The following is a 22,048-nucleotide window of genomic DNA, read 5'->3' on the forward strand; positions in this document are numbered from 1 at the left end:
TGGATAAATAAATAACAATGGGCACACCCTACGCAGAATAATAGGTTGTACAAGAATGGTTCCTGGACTGTTATCTCAGCATTGTTTTGCGACTCTGCAGGCATCTGCATGTCTTTTGAATGCTTTTCTATTATTAATGCTAAAACATTCCACTTTCCTGTTTCCAGTGACTGTTTCCTCCTTAGGTTAGAGAATAATTTCTTTACCACATCTAATGGGCCAGCATAAGATCTACTAAAGCTGAAAAATGTACTCTTATCCCCCTTGTAAATGCCTTGGGGGAGATCCTGAATATACAAAAGTGTAAATGATTTCCTTGTTTCAGGTTTTCAACATGAACAGCTTCATATTTTTAAAACTACAATTTCCTCTTGTATGCAAGAACATTTATTTTTCCCCAATATTTTGGGTAGATATTTTACATATGATGACTTCCCAGAAGTCTTGATTAAGACTCCAGAAATCAAATCAAATTGCTTTGTGCTGAGAATCTCTGAACATGATTTGTTTACTTTCAAGACATGCATGACTCAAAGGGGCAAAGTAAAGGCAGCTTTCCTTGTTATGGATTTACCATACAACCATACTGCATGCCTGCACCTAGGTGTTTCATAATCAGCTGTGGTTTCTCAGCTTACCATCCATGTAGATATACATGGGAGCTACTGCTGATATGACTTGAGTATAATTTGTTGGTGGTGGTGATGTGGTCCTAGACCTAGCATTCCATCTGGATGCTCAAATGGCATCTGTTGCCAGGACTCTCTTTAGCTAGCTTTGGTTTGCCAGCTCTGTCTTCTCCTGCAGAACAGATGGGAAAACATAGGGCCTTTCATGTTGTTGTACTACGACTCCCATCGTCCCTGACCATTGGCCATGTTGGCTGGGAATGATGGGGGTTATGGTCTGACAACATCTGGAGAGCACCATGTTGACTACCCTTGTCCTAAGATGGTCTGACCACAATTATACATCAACTGGACAACTGGCTATAAATGTGGCATCCTGGCTGTTGGCCAGGACTAACTTCTACATTCACTTTGTTCCAGTTCCAAAGGAATTTTATTGGGTGCCACTTAGCTTTTCAGCCACAGTGTAAGGTACAGTGGTACCTCGGGTTAAGAACTTAATTCGTTCTGGAGGTCCGTTCTTAACCGGAAACTGTTATTAATCTGAGGTACCACTTTAGTTAATGGGCCTCCCGCTGCCACCGCGCGATTTCTGTTCTCATCGTGAAGCAAAGTTCTTAACCTGAGGTACTATTTCTGGGTTCATGGAGTCTGTAACCTGAAGCGTCTGTAACCCGAGGTACCACTGTACTGGTTCTGATACATTAAGCTCTAAAAATATAGGATGAGGTTAACCCAAGGAGTGCGCACAAATGAGAGCACCATACCTGAGGCCCACTTGTAAACAAGCTTGTGGTTTTGAACCAGGCCAAAAGATGGGATATAAACTGATGAAGAATAATAGCTTCTTTGGTTTTTACCAGAGTTCTGCTGTATGTAAGGTTAACTAGAAATACTCCATGCAAGTCATAGTTTTGTCAGTTCTCCTAAGACAACTTGCACCACTTCTGAAACAGAAATGTTTTAACTTCTCCTGTGCTATTGTGATCAACTGAGTAGGAACTTTCTATTACAATACTGGTTCTATTTGCACCACATTATGGGTAGGGTTGCAATATTTTTGTTCCTCTTTTCTGTGCACTAGTGTAAAGCTTGCTTAGTTTCATACTTGATGGACTGTTCCTAAAGCAGGGAGTCTGGGAAAGCTTGTTAGTGCACAGCCAGTGACAGTTCAGTGCCAAAAGGGACTGATGTAATAGGGTGGAATTCAACTTTGCGTTTTTCCAGTAGTTCTGTGTGCAAGCATTGCAGCTTGCCAGATGGAATGAGTCCTTCTCTCCTCCCCTGCTGTTCTGGGGTTTCTCCTGGCACCCCTTTGAGCCAATTTGGGGCACACAGGAGAGGAGAGAGAGGAAAGCTTTTTTTAAAAAAAAATGCTCATTAGAGGTTGACGCTGTGCAACATGACATAGACTCATAGAACTGTAGAGTTGGAACGGACCCTGAGTGTCATCTAATTCAACTTCTTGCAATGCAGGAATCTCAGCTAGATCATACATGGGGGGGGGGGGAAGAGAGATTGCTCTACCTTCCATGTGACAGCCCTTTAGATATTTGAAGATGCCTATCATGTCTAGATGCAGCCTAGATATGAAGCAGCCTAGAATAGCATTAGTTATTTTTGCTGCTGCATCACAGAACCCTGCAGCACCCCTCTTGTCACTTTTTCCCAGGGTGACACAGAACCATTATGAGCACTCTGGGGTTGGTCAGTCAACCAGCTACAAATCCACCTAACAGTTATCTTGTCCAGTCCACATTTTACCAGCTTCTCCCCAAGAATATCATAGAGGACTGAAACCAAGATACACTATGTCCACAGCATCCCCCTGATCCACCAAGCTTGTAAGTCTATCAAAAAAGGAAATATTGTATCATCTGGAACATATGATAAGGGCAGGGTTGAAGGTTTGGCACTGGACTGATTTTGTGTTGATTTTTTTTTAAAAGCAAGCACATAAGGTGATCAGCAGAGAGACTTGCTCTGTCTCATGGCCGATGTAGCAGGTGGGACAGAATCTAATTTTGTCACCTATGCTTTTTAATGTCTATAAGAAGCTGCAATAAGAGATTGTCCGGACATTTGAGATTTGATATAATTAATAAAATCCACCTTCCTGTTTCTTTTAGCAAAGCAGCTGGCAGCAGCTGTATCTTTTGTGAATTAGTAACTGGAGCTTGTGGTTGGATAGATGTGCCTTAACAAGTTGAACTTTAATCCAGGCAAGATGGAAATGATTATAGTTGTGGCTAGAGATTCTGGAACCATGCAATCTGCTTGCAATAGAAGGTGTGTGTTTGTATTAGTACTCTTATCATAGCAGGTATGTAGCTTAAGTCCCCTCTTGAATCAACTGCAGTATTTGGAGAAGTGTGTGACAGCAGTGGCCAGGAATTATTTTTCATTATATGTTATATCTAATGCACCAGCTGTGTCCCTTTGCGGAGAACCCTGACCTCCACAGCACCTTTGCAACCTCATGGACTACGGTATATGAGGACTTCCTTTGAATGTTGGTTTGTGTCCAGTAAAGAATGCTGGCTGGTTTGTTCTGAGAGTATTTGAAAGCAAGAATATATTGGTTTTGTGCTGATACCAGGGTCCTCTTGAGGGGCTTCTCCTTACCTTTTCAAAGGTTGTTAGATCAGTAGGAGGTCACCATCTTTAAAGACCATTTCTTCCCCTTAGGAGTCTAGTTGCCTGTAAGACCTTGAGAGCCTTCTTCAGAGTATTCTTATTTAGGAGGATGAACTGCCAATGATAAGGAGCAGTGGTGCAACAGCTGCCTTTATTTGCATCCTCCAGCCAGCCCCCAGACCAGGGGTCAGCAAACTTTTTCAGCAGGGGGCCGGTCCACTGTCCCTCAGACCTTGGGGGGGGGCGGACTATATTTTGAAAAAAAAAAAATGAACGAATTCCTATGCCCCACAAATAACCCAGAGATGCATTTTAATTAAAAGGACACATTCTACTCATGTAAAAACATGCTGATTCCCGGACCATCCATGGGCCGGATTTAGAAGGCGATTGGGCCTTAGTTTGGGGAACCCTGCTCCAGACCTTCAGTTCTAGTTGTAGGTATTTTTGGATACAGTATTTTTTATATGCATTGGAGAAAGAGTGGCAGAGAGGTTGCTTAATGGGGGTTTAGAGGGTGCTCTTTACTTAACGTGATATTTGCTTATGCACGTAGGGGCCCAGAACACAACCGCTGCATAAATGGGGAGTCGCTTGTATTTACACATGGTACCTGCAGCAAAACTCTGAGATGTATGCTAAGAGAGAGATGTTTGTTCACCCCTCCACTGTGTTTATATAAAAAAATGTTGTATAAGTCTTTCAACTGATGATCTGGATGGAATTGAAGAAAATAAATGGGGTTCTCTTGCCTTGTCCATATACAGCAGGGATGGGCAACCTGTGGTCCTCTAGAGGCTGATGGGAAGTCCAAGAGGGATGGCAGGAGCTTTAGACCAGCAATATCTAGAGCTAGAGCCCTGTTAGAAGCTCAGCAGACAATCTGTTTGACTTAACAGAAGCTCCAGTGGCCATGACGAGCTCTTTAGCACACTTACCAGCATTTGCAGTTTCCATTCCTGAAGTCTGCAAAACAATAAAACTTCAAATAGCACTTTAAATCATTAAAGTGCTGTCCAAACACTAACGTAGCTAATGTCAAATATAAACCACAGGGAATTAAAAGGCCTTGAAAGGAATTAAAAGGTCAAGGTTGCTCAGCAGTACTTGGTTTTAAGACTCTCTTTTATTTGTAAAAAAATTAATACAGACATATTTCTAAAACCGGTTGTTATAATCTGTGTGGGTACGTACCGAGAAGTGTTTTGGAACTGTTCTTTCTGGGGAATGTGAGAGAGCAAACACTGATACTCCTTGAATTATTTAAAATATAAACTCTTAAATACTAATTGACTTTTACAGCGGAGATAGTATCAGTTTCACAAGTCTGTAGCTTAGTTCAAGATATAAGTCAGTAAAGTAGAATGCCTCAGTTTTAAGACTGGATAGGCTATTAGCTGCACAAAAGTTATTGCTCGCACTAAAATGTAGAATCTCCTTTCTTACTAATGTAGTACCTAGTATAAATCTGAAAACTTAACTATTTGAAATAAAGACCCACAAAATTAGAAAGGCAATTGTGGCGTTTCCCCATTCTTTGGGGATACAGTGGAACCTCGGTTTCCGAATTTTCGGTTTATGAATGCCACAGACCCATCTGGAACGGATTAATTCACTTTCCATTACTTTCAATGGGAAAGTGCACTTCAGTTTGTGAACGCTTCAGTTTATGAACAGACTTCCGGAACCAATTACACCCATGTTTCAGTTTATGAACGCTTCGGTTTAAGTACTTCGCGGACCCGTCTGGAACGGATTAATCCACTTTCCATTACTTTCAATGGGAAAGTTCGCTTCAGTTTATGAACGCTTCAGTTTATGAACAGACTTCCGGAACCAATTGTGTTCATAATCCGAGGTACCACTGTATGTTTGTATTGGGGGAGAGAAAGGGTTAATAGGCTGACCAACAAGAAAGCCCAGAGGCGGAGCCTACCTGATTTTGAGGCTCAGCCAGGAGGTTTCAACAGTTTGGTTGGTTCTTTTGGGTGGGGGGAGATAGAGGCGTCAGAGTGAGTTAGAGACAGGGACAAAACAGAGAGGGAATAGAGTGACAGCGTTTCAAATATATTTTAAAACTTGTTTGTGTTTGAAATAAACTTTAATCTTCATTGTTAACTCTACCTGACTGAGACTCAATACTTCACCGGGGAACCCTGGGTCTTTTCCACAAAATTGGTGGCAGCGGAAGAATAAAGTAGTGGTGTACAGGTCAATAGTCCGTGAAACGACCGGGGGGCTCTGTACGAATGCCACAGTAATCCTTTTGAATTATGGTGCTGGAGGAGACCCTTGAGAGTTCCATGGACTGCAAGAAGATCAAACCTATCAATTCTGAAGGAAATCAGCCCTGAGTGCTCACTGGAAGGACAGATCCTGAAGCTGAGGCTCCAATACTTTGGCCACCTCACGAGAAGAGAAGACTCCTTGGAAAAGACCCTGATGTTGGGAAAGATGGAGGGCACAAGGAGAAGGGGAGGATGAGATGGTTGGAAAGTGTTCTCGAAGCTACGAACATGAGTTTGACCAAACTGCGGGAGGCAGTGGAAGACAGGAGTGCCTGGCGTGCTCTGGTCCATGGGGTAACGAAGAGTCGGACACGACTAAACGACTAAACAACAACATCCCAATTGTCACGAATCATCTCAAATTAACCCAAGAATGTGACTCAGTACTTTGGACGTAGTAGAATGTGCAAACTTCTGACTTTTCAAATAGGCTAGAGTTAGGTGTTGGAAGAATACAAATCCCATTATCCTAACTATGGGCAGGCTGGCTGGGGCTGATGGGGTTTGGGAGTCCCAACAACACCTGAAAGGCACTGGAGAAATTCAAGATCCTTGTTAGCCCCTTTTCACTGGGGAAGTGGGGTGGCGCATATATGACAGAAGTGGTACAACCCCGCACACTTCTCATGTACTTGTAGATCAGCTTTTATTTTATGCTAGGAAAAGCTGAGCGGATTCCATATATTAAATAAGATGTACAAGAGCTCCCTGTTTACACACACACACACTGCTAAGTATGCTGTCTGTGTTTAAATATTTGGCAGAAAGTGTAGTGGTACACTTGCACTCTTTCCTTGCATCCCATGTACACATAAATCTTGTGTGAACCTGAAGGATAGCTCAGTTGGTAGAGCACGAGGCTCTCAATCTCAAATCTGGGTTGTGGGTTTGAGCCCTGTGTTGGGTGAAAGATTCCCGCACTGCAGTGGGTTGGACCAGATGATCTTCGTGGTCCCTTCCAATTCTATGAAATTTTTGGGTGCATCATTTGTCACTTTCTGCTACTCCCCTTTACACACCCACTACTTCCTCAGTTCTTTCGTTTATTTTCTGTCAGTCCTTTTAACTATTTCTGGTGCCTTCCTGAATGGGGGAGCATAGTTATAAATATCTACACACACACACACACACACACACACACACACACACACACACACACACGTATATAACTTTCTTTTGATCACCCCAGAAAACTCCACAAGCAAACCACATTAAAAATTTCTACAGCACCTGTTGCAGCAATCCAAAAAAGTGTATACTGAGAATTTACAATTGCTTTCTTTTCTCTTCCGGCCAGGCTCCTAACCAGAAAACTGCACAAGCAAATTTATAATTGCCTGCGTGTTTTTGAGCATTTCCTGGGTTGGATTATATATATATATATATACACAAAGCGTGCCTACAACTGCCTCCGCACATGCTCTGTCTGTACTTAATTGGCATAGCAGAATCAGCAGTTAGAGATTTTTGCACATGGAGATAGTCCTTATCACCTACTAATGCCTGCAGATCCAGTAGCTCGTAGGTGGCTTTAAAAGAGAATTGGACAAATTCATGGAGGAGAAGATTGTCAGCGGTTGCTAGCCATGTAGTGGCTATGCTTTGCCTCCACAGCTGGAGGCAGTAATGCTTCCATATAGCAGTTGCCGGAGACCACAGGTGGGGAGAGTTTTTTTGTGTTCAGATCCTGCCTGCGGGTTTCCCCACAAGCATCTGGTTGGCTACTATGAGAACAGGATGCTGAACTAAATGGTCCAGCAGTCCAGCAGGCTCTTCTTATGTTCTTCAATCATCTTCTCTTGCAGGAGCAAGGCCAGGTGAAAGAACCAGCAAGTTCTCTTATGAGCTTGTAAAGCATCCTTATCTGTGTGGATTTAACTTCAGTCCAGGCTTTATGGCTTGACTGCTTGTTTTCACCAGCTGGAAGTAGCTTTGGAGGGTGGGGGAGGAATGGCAACATAGGGCGTAATTATGCGTGCTTTTCCTGTCCCTCAAAGGCGTATATGAGATCCAAGTGAGGTGCTAAAATTCCGCCTCCCTTCCCTCTTGGACCTTGTTTCTCTCTCTCTCTCTCTCTCTCTCTCTCTCTCTCTCTCTCTCTCTCTCTCTCTCTCTCTCTCTCTTTTTTACAAAGAAATGTGTGCCAGGAGGTGAACTTTTGAAGCCTTGGCATCTTGTTCAGTCCTGGCAGTTCAGACAGCTGTGTTGAAGGAAAGATTGTGGGTTGCTCCACAGCACGGTCAAATTCATCCTGACGCTTGAAGTCCATATGGTGGTGATTCTTCCTCTCTTTGGTATATTTGGTACTCCCAGATGTTGGGTAACTGTGTGTGCATACTGGCACACATGGATTGATTGTTAGGGCTGCCCCCAAGACATTTTGCTGCTTGGGGCAGGGCAGCAAATCCCCAACAATGTGCCGTTTCATGTCCCACAATCAGCCGATTGAAGTGCTCACTCAGATGTAAAATAGGCCTGGACTTGCTGGTTGTCTTATCATTTACCAAAATCTTCTAAGTTTCATTTTGGAAAGCTAGAGCAGGGCTTTCTTTCCTGATTGATGGAGGAACGATGGCCAGTCTGGGGCCCAATATTGGGACAATGGAGAAACAAAACTTTGCTGTAAGAGAGCAATTGTCAACTGGAGCTGACACCCTTGGGGTCATGTACCACTTGGGTTGAAGCCTCTGTAAGGGCTATTCTGTATGTGCCAGAGCATTCCTAAGGACTGGAGCCAGGCTTGAAGTTGTGCTTCCAGCAATGAGCTGTTCAGCCAGATGTTTCTACCTGCCAAGGCTTGTTAATGGGCAGAGTAGTCTGCTGTTCCATGTCCTTAGCCAATAAACAAAACTTATTGCTTGGCGGGGAAGGGAAGATGTTTTGCTTTTTAAATTTTTTTTTTGGGGGGGGAGAGGATGCTATCATTGCAGAAACCTCAAATCATTCCTAAAAAGCCCCCACCTTCATTAGTAAGCATGGAATGGTCTTGCTCCTCACCCCCCCAGTCGCCATGACTGCTGGCACCGGGTCATCTCACAAAAATAGGTCAACTCATTTCTAGGCAAACATTCTGTCTCCTCCTTTAGGACTCTCTTGGATGCTCTTAGATCTCTTCGCTTTACACAATAGGGCAAAGTGTTTGCACAGCAAATTGCTACCTCTAACCTTAGAGGTTGGTTCATATATCCTGAACTTTTTGATAGCTTTCAAAGTTACTGGCTCTCTGTAAATTCTTCTGGAAAGACAAGGAGAAACGAGGTGCTACCTCTATCACGCAGGCACGATATTTCTTTCGTAGGACTTTTGAATGAAAGGTTATTGTTGTATAAGTTGTGAAACCAAACAAAAAAAACCCATTCAAAGTTTGGCTAAGTTTTGCCCTCTCAAAAGACACCAGTTGTTTATTGAGCAAGTGACGAGACCTTGTTTTAATCTAACGCAGGCAACCCCAAACTGCGGCCCTCCAGATGTTTTGGCCTACAACTCCCATGATCCCTAGCCAGCAGGACCAGTGGTCGGGGAAAATGGGAATTGTAGTCCAAAACATCTGGAGGGCTGAAGTTTGGGGATGCCTGATCTAACGAATGAAGCTGTTGAGGACAATGGGCTGGTGTAGGGCTTTTTTCTCTGAGAACTAATGGCCCCCTAAAGCTTCCATAGCCATGATTGACTTTAAATGCCCATGGTGAATTCCCAAGCACACTGCTCCCTTATGTATGAACTTAACCTCTCTGTAATAGAGAATTACACAGCGGGTGGCGCTGTGGGTTAAACCACAGAGCCTAGGGCTTGCCGATCAGAAGGTCGGCGGTTCGAATCCCCGCCACGGGGTGAGCTCCCATTGCTTGGTCCCAGCTCCTGCCAACCTAGCAGTTCGAAAGCACATCAAAGTGCAATTAGAGAAATAGGTACCGCTCCGGCGGGAAGGTAAACGGTGTTTCCATGAGCAGCTCTGGTTTGCCAGAAGCGGCTTAGTCATGCTGGCCACATGACCCGGAAGCTGTCTGCATACAAACGCCGGCTCCCTCGGCCTATAGAGTGAGATGAGTGTTGCAACCCCAGACTCGTCCGCAACTGGACCTAACGGTCAGGGGTACATTTACCTTTACGTATCCACATACTATTCTGCTTTATTACTGCAACACTTTCCCAATGTTACTGCATTATTGCTGAAGGGGTGCTCTTGTATTGTAGTTCAACAAAAGCAGGACAGATGACCCCTCCCTCCATGGAATGTCTGTGGCATAAAAAACATGCAGGATTTCAGCAGGAAGGCATGGCCACATGTCCACCACAAAAATTGCAGGAGCAAAACACTGTTGAATACGGGGCCATGTGTAACTACCCCCATTACCATCATGAGTGCAAATGATCATAATTGCACATTAAAAAAGATGCCTGGAGGGAGCCTCTAGGTCAGTCTTTCATACAGCCCTTCATTACGAAGCTGTTGGGCTACTGCGGCTTCATGCAGAATTCATCTATCGCGTCCCTATAAAAGGGAACTGTGCATTTCAACCAAATCAGTGCAGCAAGATCATGAACTAAGACACACGTTTGCTATCCCTGCGTGTTCCTCATTCATAAACAAGGAAGCTTATGAACTTTCTCTCTTCTGAATTTTTGCTTGGATTTGGGGATCCCAAATTAGCTAGTTTTGTTCCTGGAACAGCTCCAAGGAGTTTATGACTTGCTTCCCTTGTAATGCTGTAATCTCCTTATGTTGTGGCTGAGCTTCTCATGTTATCTTCAGCTATGCTGGAAAGCCACAAGGAAGCAATTCTCTATTAAAGGTAAAGGGACCCCTGACCATTAGGTCCAGTCGTGACCGACTCTGGGGTTGCGGCACACATATCGCATTACTGGCCGGCGTACAGCCTCCAGGTCATGTGGTCAGCATGACAAAGCCACTTCTGGCGAACCAGAGCAGCACACGGAAATGCCATTTACCTTCCCGCTGTAGCGGTACCTATTTATCTATTTGCACTTTGACATGCTTTCGAACGTGTCAATTTCGTGTCAATTTCCATGTAAGTCTGAGCCTTGAGGAAGCAAAAGTTTCATCCTATCATTGTTCATAATATCCCCCGATCGAAAGCCCCCAAGTTCAAAGTCCATTAAGATCTGATCTTTTCTTTTAAGGAAACTTGATAGCCACTCATTTAATTTCTCCCTATTTGATAATATGGGTGGAGCCTTTTGCCTCATTGCAGCCATTATGTAAAAGTCGACCTTTCTTGTGTGCAGGCCACTGCCTTAAAAATCCTTCAATGTGGCAGCAGCATATGCTGAAATGTTAACATTTAAGGACTCCTTATCTGTGCATTGCCCAATTGTGTGCGCACAATGCCGCCGTTCCCAGGGAACGAGCTCTGGTGTGCATATTTCACACACAATTGGGCGAAGCACAGATAAGAAATCCTTAAATGTTACTCTTCCACACGCAGTTCTGCCATGGGAAAGAGTTTTTTTAGTGTCCTGCACACAAAGATCCCATTCATCCCACACCCCCATCTTTTAACACATGGTTTGTAGAGTTTCCCAACATAGGTACCACTAGGACTCTTAACTCATCATTGGGGCATTACTAACTTTGAATGGGACGGGCTGGTTTTGCAAGGAGTCTGCTTACAGTATTGTTTAGGAAACATACCGTGATGGTTTGTGTACTATCCTTGACGTAGCTTTGCTTCATTTCAGTCTGGCTTTGAAGTGCTTTCAAGGTTTTCTCTTGCTATATGATTGCTAACCACCGAGGAAACAAAACCTTGGCTCCAGAACAGTTACTGCTCTGGCAGTCACTTTTATCCTGGGACTGAGTGACTTATGTTTGTGTTTTCGTAGGAGGATTCCTCTGCTGGGCAAGTTAAGTCTTATTGATGTGAAGCCCAAATTCCCTTGGAGACTCTCCTTTGAGAATTTTTTTCCCCATCAGTCAAAGCAAAGGGCTGCTTAAATAACAAAACAAAACAAAAAAGGAAAAGGGGAATCCAACTGTGCTCTCTGCCAGCATAGAACAAAAGAGCCAAAGTACAGTGCTCCTGGCAGTCTTCTTGGAAACACACATGTTGGTCTAGGCAGATGCCTTCAGAAACATTTGACAGCAATTTGGCAAGGCTGCAACTTTTGACTAAACGTGGACTTGGTAGAGGGAAAGGAGAGGCTGCTGACAAATCGCCAGTTTGGTTCTGTAAAAGAACCCCATTGCTAGGCTGATCTCCCCTGGTCCTGCCATCGCTACTCCTAAATGTTTACGTGGACATTTCAGGTGGTCCCATGTACACAAGAACCGGGAGACTGCAAGGGCCTGTGGAAGGTTGTGGAACATGCATAGATAATGCCCTTTGATTCAAGATTATTTGCTCCCTGAGTCTAAATGGCTTGGGTTCTGAAATAAGTTCACTTAAGAAAGCTCACAGAAGGAAAAAAATAGCCTGCCCTCTTCTCCCTCCTTTGCTGCAAACAGCCCCTCCTGAATAATGTGGGCTGATGGAGAAGGATAGAGTTGCCCAGAATTGGGCAGATTTTGGGTGATTCGCCTCTTCTTTGCCAAGAGCACTCCAAATTGTTGTGCGGAGTCTCATGACTCCAGGGAGAAGCTTTTCTAGGGGAACAGGTGGTTGTGGCAGGAGGAGAGGGGATGGAAAACTTTCCTTCTGTAAACTTTGCTAACTTGGTACCTGATCCTATGTAGTTAGTTGTTTGTAACTTTGAATAACTGTGGGACTGACTTCCAAGTAAGTATTAATAGGATTGAACTATGCATGTCGCTCCAGAGATTAAATTAAAACCAGGGAAACCTGTGGAGAGTTCTTCTTCTCTGTCCTCTGCAATGTGGTAAAAAAAAAAAGAGGTAAAATTGAGTTTCTTCCCTTCTCTTTCTCACTCACACTACAACAAGCTAGGGAGCAAAAGAACTATGCAGATGCCGAAAGAGCAACATCCATAGGAAGAATGCATGGTTTTGATTGGCTTAGGCTGGGTTGTCATTGACCTGCAAATGTATAAATATGGTTGTGAGGGACAGGAGAAAGACTGAACTGTGGTTCTGGACAGTTTGTGGGGGGACAGAATCATGGCAGGGCTATGTTCCACTTTGCCCATAAGAGGAGACTCCCCTTTAGCGAGCTTTACAGCCAGATATGTCTGTATAGGATTGCAGTCTTAATTTCCAGTTATTACCATCCCATGATTTCATACTTGTAACCTTTAGCTCAACATCTCTGTTTAAAAGAGGTGCTTTTTTTGGGGGGGGGAATCTGCCTTACTCTTCATCTTGCTAAGATTAGGACAGAAAAAGCTAATCAGTTAAAAATACCTTGGGTATGCACCTTTTATGGTTGCAAGGAACCGTTACACACCACCTAAAATTAATTGCAACTTTTGTTAATATTAAGTCTGGTTTCTTTTTAAATATATGTTTTGTTGCAAATATAACAGAAAGAAAAAAGAAAGAAACAACGTCAGCTCACACTAACAGTAAGAATAATCCATCAATCCTAATTCAAACATGCAGAGTCCATATGTCCAAATAGATATCCAGAAGAGATTGATTGATGGTTACAAGATATAGCCTATGTTCAAATGTAGCAAGGGCAGTAAGATGTTCAGCCTCTTGAGAAATGAATGGTGGGTATTTTTTATCCTTCCAAGTTTGAACTATATGTCTCTTTCATTTTCTATCTGATAGTCGTCATCCCCAATCACAGGAATATCATTTGAAACTTTATTTTTTTTTATTCATGTTTTCTGTTACCAAGGAAATGCTTTTTCTCCCTGTCCAATAACACTTGAACTTGTGGACATCCAATGAAGGTGATATTGAAAGACTCGAGACAGATAAAAGAAAGTACTTCTTCATGCAGCGCATAGCCCTATTCTGCCTTCCCCCATCCTGCCGTACCCCTAAATTGGGCTCCCAGCATGTGCACACATAAGAGACACACTTAATCAAAGGTGAAATTGCTATCATTGTGGGTAGTACTTCCTCTGGTCAAAGTGACATTCATGTACTCAAAACTAATGGCGAAAGCAGATGTCTTTCTCAGGAGAACAAAAATAGGTTTCTGGATTCAGGGACACGGCAAAAACAAATGTCAATTACAAAAGGGCAGATAATTTCTCAAGGGTGTGTGCACAGTAATTCAGTTCTCGCCTGAAGAGGAAGAGGTGAACACTCCTCAGTGTGTTTCCCCCCTCTTTTATTAATAGGACGGTGTCCTTTTCTTTTTGAAGCCTCTCTCTCTCTCTCTCTCATCTCTGTACATTCACACAGGAACAGGAACATTCGAGTGTGTACGTATATAATGAATTTGTGAAAGGCTGTCCGTCTGTACATAGCTTCAAAGGTGGGGCATACAATAGATGATTGGTCAATCCTTGGATTACAGTGGTACTTCTGGTTACGAACTTAATTCGTTCCGGAGATCCATTCTTAACCTGAAACTGTTCTTAACTAGAGGCGTGCTTTCACTAATGGGGCCTCTTGCTGCCACTGCACCGCCAGCACACGATTTCCATTCTCATCCTGGGGCAAAGCTCGAGGTAACTCTTCCAGGTTAGCTGAGTTTGTAACCTGAAGTGTTTGTAAGCTGAGGCGTTTGTAACTCGAGGTACCACTGTATTTAGCTGCTTGTTGTAACATAGACTCAGCTTGTTCTTCACCAGTATTTCCCCTTTCACATTTAACCACTGTCTCTAGGTCAGATATTACTGGGATTACAATTTGCGTGAACTACTTAATTATTTTTTCCCCTTTCTAGAGCAAGTCATGGCGGAAGATCAAGAACATGGTGCACTGGTCTCCTTTCGTCATGTCCTTCAAGAAGAAATATCCTTGGATCCAGCTGGCAGGGCATGCAGGTACAGAAGATTTAGGTTGTGCTGTGTAATCTCAAAGGGAAACTCCCGCCTAATAAAGAGAAAGTGTTTCGGAAGTCTCTTGGTAGATTTAAGATAATTAGCTACCTTAACGCAAATTGTTTCTGGAAATTGAAACATAAGTGCTTGCAGTAGGTAGTCTCTACGGGGGTGGCTTGAGCCAAATGCTAGGGTGTGTACAAACCTCAGGAAATCTATGGCACCTGTAATAGATGGCCCAAGGATGAATGCTAATGTCTGAGCCACAGAAAAAGGGCACATAACTTCTGATGTCTACACCAGAGCAAGTCTTTGCTCCGAAACGAACAGTGTTTGAAATCTGTTGGGATCCAGTCCAGGCCAACACTCTTCTCTTATTCAGAATAGCCTGACTATATATCCCTGGCAGATGGTTGTCAACCTTGCCTTGAAAACCCTCAAGGAGGCTTATTCCATTGTTGAGTTGGCCTTAGAATGGAGAAATTCTCCTAGAGTTCTAACCTAGGAACCAGACTTCCCTGCTGTTTCCCAGACTTCCCAGTTGCCGCCCTAGCCTTTCAGCCTGACGTTTAAGGGTACACTAAAGATAACCGGAAAGTGTGCCATTATGCATTGGCACTCCCTTGCGCATCTGAGCATCTTCTAGCACCACACCCTTTTGAACATGTGCACTCGCATGTGCCCCTGAATGATCTGGAGTTGCTAACTAGGATCTTTTTTGAAGTAAACATGCCTGCGTTGTGCCTGGAAATACTATTTGATGCCACTGCACTTAACCATTTTGTTAGAGGCAGGCAACAAGCAATTCCATTGCTGTGTGAAACCTTTTCTGTACCCAGTGAAAAACTCAATGTTGTTATCCTTTGCTTTTTGTTCTGTCTCTCAGGTAGCTTCAAAGCTGCAGCTAACGGGAGGATACTGAAGAAGCACTGCGAGTCTGAACAGCGCTGCTTGGACCGCTTGATGAATGATGTCCTTAAGCCGTATGTTCCTGCCTACCATGGGGACATAGTGAAGGATGGGGAGCGTTACAATCAGATGGAAGATCTCCTAGCTGACTTTGACTCTCCCTGTGTCATGGATTGCAAGATGGGAGTCAGGTCAGTTTTCCTTGGTAGCTAAGTTGCACAACCTGCCTCTTCCCCAGCTTCGTCCAGTAACAACAGAAGCATGATTTCATCTTGCAGTGCCTAATGCCTTTCTGCTCCCCCACGGGAGGCAGGAAAATGCTGAGCATGAGGTCATCATGCCACACATTTCTTTTACTGCATTTATTTGGAAGATGGCGGCAGCCACACATCTCCATGATACCTAGCTAGGCTCTAAGGGTGAAGCCTTTCCCCAGCCGTTTGGATGGATGGATTTAAGGTAGCAAGAAAGGCTGGTTTTAAATCGCTGTATCAATTTGAAATCAAACCCCCGTACTTCATATGTTTCCTAAAAAATGGTGCAGATCTGACCACTAAGCCAAGCTTAGCACCGATATAGGCAGGACTGTTCCAATGCATTTTGCCGCCTGAGGCGGATCAGCTTAGGGCACCTTGACTCCGCACCATGTCAAAATGCACGATACCGCAATATTGTTTTGGCATTTGAGGCGGAAAATCCCGCAAGTACCTCTCCCGCTAGTTGTCAGTAAAAATACAAAAGTAATAAATGAAATAATTTCCCCTAATGGCAGGGCTTGCTCTGTCTTACAGGCCTTTTGTCTCAGAAGCGAGTCTAGTAATAAAGATGTCCTTAGAAGACCGTACTTTTCAGTTGAATAGTGTTATGTGGGTAAGCTGTAAATTGGGAGCAGAGGGATCGGGGTGAATACTGTGCAGTCCTCGCCCAAGGTTATTTAAACCAGGTTGGCTGTGGGAATTCCTGATAAGCTGGGCTATAGCATGTCTGTGACCTGTCAGGTTATTTTCATAAGCTAAAATGTATAATTCTGCCATTCAGTCTCAAATTCCTCCTGAACATTACCATGACAAGGGGTCTCCTGATTATTATTATTATTTAAAAATAAATAAAAATAATAATAATTTAAGTGTGGGAGATTAAAATGAAAGTCTTGTGAAGAAAATGTCTTCAATGAGCCGCATATCTGGAGAAACTTTAGCTGAAGTGGCAATTTAGATACTGAGCCACGCTCTTCCCAGCCCCTTTCCAGGATAAAGAAATTCACTGTCTGATGTCATCGTGAGTTTACTCGTTGTGAGGAAAAATGCTGTTTGCTCTGTTTGGCTTGGAATCTGTTTGCGCTGAGGGAAAGCAAAGTTCAAATTAACTGCATGAACAAATGGAAAAACATCCTAAGCTAGGTTAACCAGTACTCCCCCCCCCCAAAGCACATCCTTGTTCAAGGAGATAGCAGAAGATTTTTGCCTCACAGTTTGTTTGACCTAGAATCAACCTGTAGGTCTGCTATACAAGAGTGTATTAGCACAGTACTTCGAAACTGGTGGCAACTGTACAGAAACTTGAATTCTTTCTGAGAACCCTTGGCCAACTAATTCAAACCAGAGCCGAAATGCTTCATTTAATGGTACAAAAGAATGCCTTTTCAATATACAAACAGCAGCAAAGAGTCGGACAAGATGATTATGGCAGGAAATGGGTGATGTCAGAGGCAATAATAATAATAATAATAATAATAATAATAATAATAATAATAATACAACCACCGCCTATCTGTCTGGGTTGCCCCAGCCACTTTGGACGGCTTCAAACAAATATAAAATCATAATAAAACATCAAACATTAAAAACTTCCCTATACAGGGCTGCCTGCACATGCACACAATTCTCCATTCAAATAGACAAATAGGAGGCAGTATTACTGGTCAAGGACGGAGTCTAGTAGCAGTCGAGAGCATGGAATCAATGAGGGGTGTGACCTGGGGACGGGGAGGGCCTAGGAGAGTTCCCAGGATTAGATTGAGAGGCTCCCTATCCAATCCATGACATATAATTTCACAGACTAAGGTCTTCTTCAGTTTATGCCAAATTTCAGTGACTTGGTACATTGTGGAGGGAAGAGGGGAGGATCTGGAACTGGAGATTACACCTGTTGGTGATAACTGTGGCTAGTATTCAGAGGAATATAGCCTCTTGTTATATATACTGGATAAGCCCTGTTGTGTGGCATGTGGAATGCTGAGAAGAACCGAGTCAGCTTTGGAATTTTATTTCAAATATCGGTTGCTGGGTTTTTAACATTAATGGTCACAAATTGCTCGGCTGAGTGTTCATTTTCTCAGTTTTCTCAGATACTAAAAATCCCAGCAAAACAACTGGTATGCAACAAGGCAGGCTTGGATGCCTTATCTCTATACTAAGTATAGAAACAGATGTGTTACGTAAGATTAGTTTGGGGAAACTGATCAAAGACTTTGCAATTAGAAAAAGCCGGAGAGTTTTTTTTTCAAATATAAGCTGGAAGTATACAAAAAACAGCAACATTATTTTCTATCTTATTGCAGGTTTCGTTTCGTTTCAAAAAATGCAATTTTATTTTATGGTTTATTGTTGTTTATATTTTAAATTAGATATATACATGGAGGCACCAAAAAACTTGAGTGCTTAGGGTCTTAATCCAGCCCTGCCCACCACACTCCCCTCTCCAGCTTGTATGAAACATTTGGGATATGGTTTTATATCTGAATTTCCTTTGGTTCGGAAGGCCTACAGGCAGCGGTTCAGCCTTCCCCTTCTCCCAATTCACAAAATCTGCTGCAAAGTGCTTAGTAACTTTCATGCCTGGGAGCAGATTTGCATTAAAGTCTGGATATGCATTTGGCTCCCAAATTTACTGGGTTAGACACAAATCTGTAGTAGTCAGCCTTATCTCTACTAAGTCAGCAGACGTTATTGGAGCCAGGAACTTAACATTTTGGCTCGTTTGGGGCAGCAAAAAAGTAACTTGAGGAAGCTCTGCAGGGTGACCGGCATAAATAAATTTTGCTGATCCAGGAGTGCCCCGGCCAGTGCCATTTCAAGCAGCTGCAGCTGTTACCAATAGAAAGCAGAGACCTCTAGTGGGCAGATGGCGAAGACATGCTTAGGAAAAGTGTCTTTTCTGAATCCTTGTCCCCCATCACAAATGGAATTAAAAATCAGTAGGATCCCTGCATTTGACGAAGGCAATGGATGCACAGAGTGGCTCACTCATTACATTCATCATCATAATGGGTGATGGTGGTCAATAAAAATAGTGCCAAATTAATGCCCTCTGAGTGGTTCACGAATCCAGGTGTCCCTTATATCTGGAAAGGATGCTGAATTGCAAACTGCTCACGAGAACTATCCACCTGTATAATTTATGGCAGGCATAGGCAAACTCGGCCCTCCAGATGTTTTGGGACTACAACTCCCCATCATCCCTGATCACTGGTCCTGTTAGCTAGGGATGATGGGAGTTGTAGTCCCAAAACATCTGGAGGGCTGAGTTTGCCTATGCCTGATTTATGGCCTTCTTGTGCAATTATTTTATCCTTTCATGGTTGCCTTATCACATGTTGTTTGAAAGAGAGGGCCGTGATCTTTATTCATGGGCACCTTCCATAAATGTTAAATACACGTGTTTGGTTTCCAGAATATAAAGTGTTTGAGCAGTGCACTAGATCAGTCCTGATCCAGGACAGAGACTGTTCTTAAGTTCTTAGTTCAAATCGACACAATATCCATTCCAGATATTGCTCTTTTTAAGGTGTTTTGCCCTAGTTAGTTGCAAGTTTCTACCACTGTGTCTTGGATTGAGATTAACTAACAGTACGTGGAAGGTTTCTAACCTTGCTTTCAGGTTTCTGGAAATCCCAGAGGATCAAAATATGAGGGAGGCCGAAAACCTGCCCCCCACAGTTGCCTGTGATAGATAAGTTTCCAAAGCTGGTGAGAGTAACACATAGTTTTCTCTCTGCAGAACCTACTTGGAGGAAGAACTAACAAAGGCCAGGAAGAAGCCAAGCCTACGGAAGGACATGTATCAAAAGATGATTGAAGTAGATCCGGAGGCTCCGACTGAGGAGGAGAACGCCCAGCGTGCCGTAACCAAGCCCCGATACATGCAGTGGAGGGAAACAATAAGTTCTACAGCGACTCTCGGATTCAGGATTGAAGGAATCAAGGTGAGGGTTTCGAATCTATCCGGTGCATAACAGAGATAATAGGTGGGATATTTCCTGAGAAAGGTGCTTGTCGGGAGTTCTGCCTTTGTCAATAGAATTCCCGATATACTGCAACTGAATCCGCAGCTAAACTAGATGTTTAAGCAGTTTTGCAGAGTGCATCGTAATGAGGTTTCCAGTTCCACCAAGGTCAAACAAGATCTTTCACTTTCAAGCTGAAATGGCAGTCTTTGAATGTGCATTGTAGAGAATTCATGGGAGGTCTCTTGTAGAAGAAAGAGCTGTGAGTCAGGTTTTTGTGCCCCGAATAGAGATATACTTTAAATATATAAAGTGGTGTATAAATTAAATTTTAAAAAATAAAAATCCTGTAATTGAGGCATAACTTTCTCCTCCCTCTGTATAAACAACACAAGTAGATACAGATAGGTGGACAAAGATAGAAGGCGTCTGCCATAGTTCCTGTTGCCTGCCACCCCATGGATTTTAATTGCTATCAGCCAATATATAAACATTATGCAAGCATGGAGCTTTGCCACGCTGGTTTATGTAAGGTGGCAAAGTTATTCTTTAGGCAGGTTGCTTTGCTGATGCAAGTGAGTAAACTTGTGAACAGAAGAAGCAGAAGGTTGTGTGACAGCCTTAAAAAATATTTAAAAGCCTTAAAAAGTTATGTTTGGATGCAAGTGGCCAGTTCTGTTACGAGGCTGGATTTTCCTATAGCCGCTAGCCCTACAGCGTTCCCCGGATATCCGAGCAGTTATGGGAGCTTGGTGATGCATGGCTCACCACATGGCTGGAGGCCGCAGGCATTACCACACTCTTACAGCTGCTTGGATATCTGGGGAAGCAGGAGAAATGAATTGGAATGAAAACATAGCACCCTTTTGCGACTTTCAGCTGAGTCCGCGGCTGGAGGCTTCAGATACCAGCTCTCAACACAGCTAGGCTGCCAGTCAGGAAGTCTTAAAGCAGCCACAAAGCAGTAAATAGCTGTCTGATTCCACACTGCACAAGTTGGTTTTGTTTTTATAAAAAAGATATTGTTAAATTGTCCCTTGGCACTACAGTGTGCATTCATGGAAGTCAGGTTCTGAATATGTGCTGAAATGAGAACCATGGGTGCAAAAAGGTGCTGTGTCTTCATTCTACCTGAATCTAAACAAACCACACAGACTTGCTCAAATTGGTACTTGAATTGTGCAGGCTTCTCCTGGCTTATAGGATTGTAGGGTTAGGAAGGGTCCCCAAGGGACATTAGTAGTCCAAACCTCTGCAATGCAGGAATCACAGCTAAAGATTCCAACCTCTGCTTAGAAACCTTCCAAGGTAGTCCATTCTGCTTTGAATTACCATAGTCTCCTCATTGTAGAATACTAAAAGATGTGAGCTAATTTATATGATTAGAGGTGTTTGCAAACCCTGTGGATTTCAAGGAGTTTGCTTAATAGTGCTGGGAAAGGTTCATGCCTGAGACGAATTGATCATCTGCCTCCTTATAGCACAGGGCTTTATACTTGCAAACCGTTTCACATGTTGGCATGTGGGGCAAAGGGCTGGACCTGGCAATGCAGATCCCTTCCTGTAATTTCCACGGCTGAAGAAAGAATAATGTCTTGTGTTCAAAAGCTGCAAATACCCCCAACCCCCCGAAATAAAACCATTCTCAAGTCTTCTCTGGACAGTCTGCAAGTCATTCAGCCCCCACCCCATGGCTGTTATTTAAACGATGGCCAGCTTGTTGTAGGTTATTCCACATCCTGTTTAATGAACGGCAAAGCTGTATATTGATGCAAATGCATTCTTCTGAGTAATAGCCTTGGGTTTCGTCATTGTTTTTTTCAGAAGGAAGATGGCACCGTGAACAGGGATTTCAAGAAGACCAGGACAAAAGAACAAGTCATGGAGGCCTTCAGAGAATTTACGAAAGGAAATCGTAACGTTCTGGTCAGTCGCTGCCCCAGGTTTCCTTATTAGTTTAGTACCCAGGTTTCTTTAATATCCACAGCTACATGCTAATGTGATACCTGCTCTCTTTCCTCGGCAGCTTATGTTATGCATCCACAAGATGTGCGATAGCTTAACTAGTTCAGGTTCTTGGCTAAGCTGGTCCAAATCCTGTCTGTAATGGAACACTGAAAATCGGTTTCCTTGAATGCTAGGGAAGTTGTTGTTGTTGTTGTTTAGTCGTTTAGTCGTGTCCGACTCTTCGTGACCCCATGGACCATAGCACGCCAGGCACTCCTGTCTTGCACTGCCTCCCGCAGTTTGGTCAAACTCATGTTCGTAGCTTCGAGAACACTGTCCTACCATCTTGTCCTCTGTCGTCCCCTTCTCCTAGTGCCCTCAATCTTTCCCAACATCAGGGTCTTTTCCAAGGATTCTTCTCTTCTCATGAGGTGGCCAAAGTATTGGAGCCTCAGCTTCACGATCTGTCCTTCCAGGGAGCACTCAGGGCTGATTTCCTTAAGAATGGATAGTAGAAAGTGTTATTTTTTAAATGAGGCCCACCTATCAGGCCT

The 22,048-nt window shown here is 43.4% G+C and overlaps 1 protein-coding gene across 1 annotated transcript in view; it reads left to right on the forward strand.

Annotated features, from left to right (window-relative positions):
• Positions 1-22,048, forward strand: part of ITPKB (inositol-trisphosphate 3-kinase B) — a 96,757-nt gene that overhangs the window by 68,357 nt on the left and 6,352 nt on the right. Inside the window, exons 3-6 of the mRNA XM_035111457.2 lie at positions 14,317-14,416; positions 15,300-15,513; positions 19,322-19,526; positions 21,372-21,473. Of these exons, the coding sequence (XP_034967348.1) occupies positions 14,317-14,416; positions 15,300-15,513; positions 19,322-19,526; positions 21,372-21,473 (621 nt within the window). The remainder of the gene's footprint in view (positions 1-14,316; positions 14,417-15,299; positions 15,514-19,321; positions 19,527-21,371; positions 21,474-22,048) is intronic.

This window comes from Zootoca vivipara, chromosome 3 (genome assembly GCF_963506605.1).
Source record: "Zootoca vivipara chromosome 3, rZooViv1.1, whole genome shotgun sequence".
Lineage (NCBI taxonomy): Eukaryota > Metazoa > Chordata > Lepidosauria > Squamata > Lacertidae > Zootoca > Zootoca vivipara.